The following is a 2,248-nucleotide window of genomic DNA, read 5'->3' on the forward strand; positions in this document are numbered from 1 at the left end:
AGTGTGAGTGAGTGAGTGAGTGTGAGTGAGTGAGTGAGAGTGTGTGTGTGTGTGTGTGTGAGAGAGAGAGAGAGGAGGAGGATGATGAAGGCTTTGTTCACCGGGATGCGGGTGTGACGGTGGGTTTGTGTTTCTCTGTCTGTCGGTGTTTGTCGTGATTGATTCTGAACACAATCTCTGTTTCTGTCAAACATCACGGTTGTCTGTTGTTGTGAGATCCGTTGACACCGGAGCCGGCGAGAGGCTCGTGAAACAGTAACAGCGCTTTATACTGCTGTCAGTGCTGATGTTACTGTAACACTGCGATCCGATATTATTCAGTCTACATATGGCCATGCAGCACAAGCTTTAGTCGGAGATTTCGCCGCATCGCTGCATGTTTCTGTGCTGATGGAGATATTACAGTATTTACAGTAACTCGTCTCAGATGCTCTTTGTGCCGCTCACAGCTGCGCGTGCCCGTGTGCGCGCCCCCGCTCGGATCAGGACAAAAGAGCTGCAATAATATCTCATCATAACTGATTATATATATCATAACATCAACCAACCGTTCAAACCGCGATAAGAGCAATAATGTGCTGGTCAGATTAATTTAATCCTGTAAAGCCTGACATATCAAATAATAGTCAGAAATATATATATCAGTGAGATGTTTCTAACAGTATAGAGCAGATACTGAGATAAAATGCTATAAATATCAGTCGTGGCTCTATATCTCCAGTAATAATAAGATGAGAGTGAAATGCTCCAAACATATAATGCAGTGATTGAGAGCTGAAGAAATAAAGGCTCCTCAGAAGATGTGAGATGTTCTGGAGGCTTGTGAAGATCATTCCTCCGCTGAGGAACAGTGAAAGTAAAGCTTCTGGAAACAAACGCTCCTCAAAAGATCCTGAGGATCAGATTTGAGACTCTAAAACATGATTGATGGAGAATCAAGTAAAGCTGAGCTGCTTCAGTCCAGTAAGTGTTCATCTGGAGATATTACTGCAGTTATTCTGACCTTTACTTGATCAAAACCAGTCAAGATTTGACACGAGAAGCGTTTCTACAATTACACTAAAAGAGCTTTTACTGGATAAAACACTCTAAACTATCAACCAGAGACAGAAGACGTGAGGAGATCGAGTGTTTCTACACTGCAAAAAATGATTTTCTTCCTTAGTATTTTGTCTTGTTTTCTAGTATAAATATTTACAAATACTTGAATCAGGAAGCATTTAATTGATAAGTAAAATGACTTAAGATATTTTGTCTTGTTTTCTGAAAATATTATCCAAATTTTGTTAGTGTTTGCTTTAAACAAAGTACAAATATCTGCCAATGGTGTAAGAAAAATCATCTTGTTTAGCCTCTGAATTAAGATTGGCAGATATTTTTGCTTGTTTAAGTCAAGTCACCTTTATTTATATAGCGCTTTTAACAATACAGATTTTTGTCAAAGCAGCTTTACAATATCAAATAGGAAAATAGTGTGTAATAATGCAAAGTGACAATAGCAAACACTCAATTAAAGGCAGTTCATCATTGAATTCAGTGATGTCATCATCCAGCTCAGTTCAGTTTAAATAAACACTAACCCTAATTTGGGTAATATTTTCAGAAAACAAGACAAAATATCTTAAGTCACTTTACTTTCAAGTAAATGCTTCCTGACTCAAGAATTTTGAGATATTTATATTAGAAAACAAGACTAAAATACTAAGGAAGAAAATATTTTTTGCAGTGTGATGAAACGTTCCAGCCTGATCTCTCTCTCTCTCTCTGTGTGTGTGTGAGTGTGTGTGTGCAGGTGTTGAGTGTGTGTGTTCGGGGACAGCATGGCTCCTCGGCCGTCCTCAGGAGAGTTATGGGGGCTTCACCTGATGCCTCCTCGGATCCTGGTGGACTGCTGTCTGCCGAACGGGATCCTGGTGAGTCTGGAGTGTCTGAGAGAAGCTCCTCTGACCAGCATCAAGCAGCAACTCTTCAGCGAGGCCCGCAAATACCCGCTCTACCACCTGCTGCAGGTACACACACCTTACTTCATCATACTACACCTGTTCTAGCTTCTTTACATTATACCTGTTTATTTCAGGATTGATTTTATTGACATTTGTGACCCTGGAGCACAAAAGCAGTGTTAAGTCGCTGGGGTATATTTGTAGCAATAGCCAACAATACATTGCATGGGTCAAAATTATACATTTTTCCTTTATGCCAAAAATCATTAGGATATTAAGATCATGTTCCATGAAGATATTTTGTA

The 2,248-nt window shown here is 39.7% G+C and overlaps 1 protein-coding gene across 1 annotated transcript in view; it reads left to right on the forward strand.

Moving 5' to 3' along the window:
• Positions 1–2,248, forward strand: part of LOC107719529 (phosphatidylinositol 4,5-bisphosphate 3-kinase catalytic subunit alpha isoform-like) — a 20,713-nt gene that overhangs the window by 2,351 nt on the left and 16,114 nt on the right. The window contains exon 2 of the mRNA XM_016526950.1: positions 1,793–2,009. Within this exon, the coding sequence (XP_016382436.1) occupies positions 1,821–2,009 (189 nt within the window). The 5' untranslated portion in view covers positions 1,793–1,820. The remainder of the gene's footprint in view (positions 1–1,792; positions 2,010–2,248) is intronic.

The sequence above is a fragment of the Sinocyclocheilus rhinocerous genome, unplaced genomic scaffold, assembly GCF_001515625.1.
Source record: "Sinocyclocheilus rhinocerous isolate Xijiao unplaced genomic scaffold, SAMN03320098_v1.1 scaffold4860, whole genome shotgun sequence".
In the NCBI taxonomy this organism is placed as follows: domain Eukaryota; kingdom Metazoa; phylum Chordata; class Actinopteri; order Cypriniformes; family Cyprinidae; genus Sinocyclocheilus; species Sinocyclocheilus rhinocerous.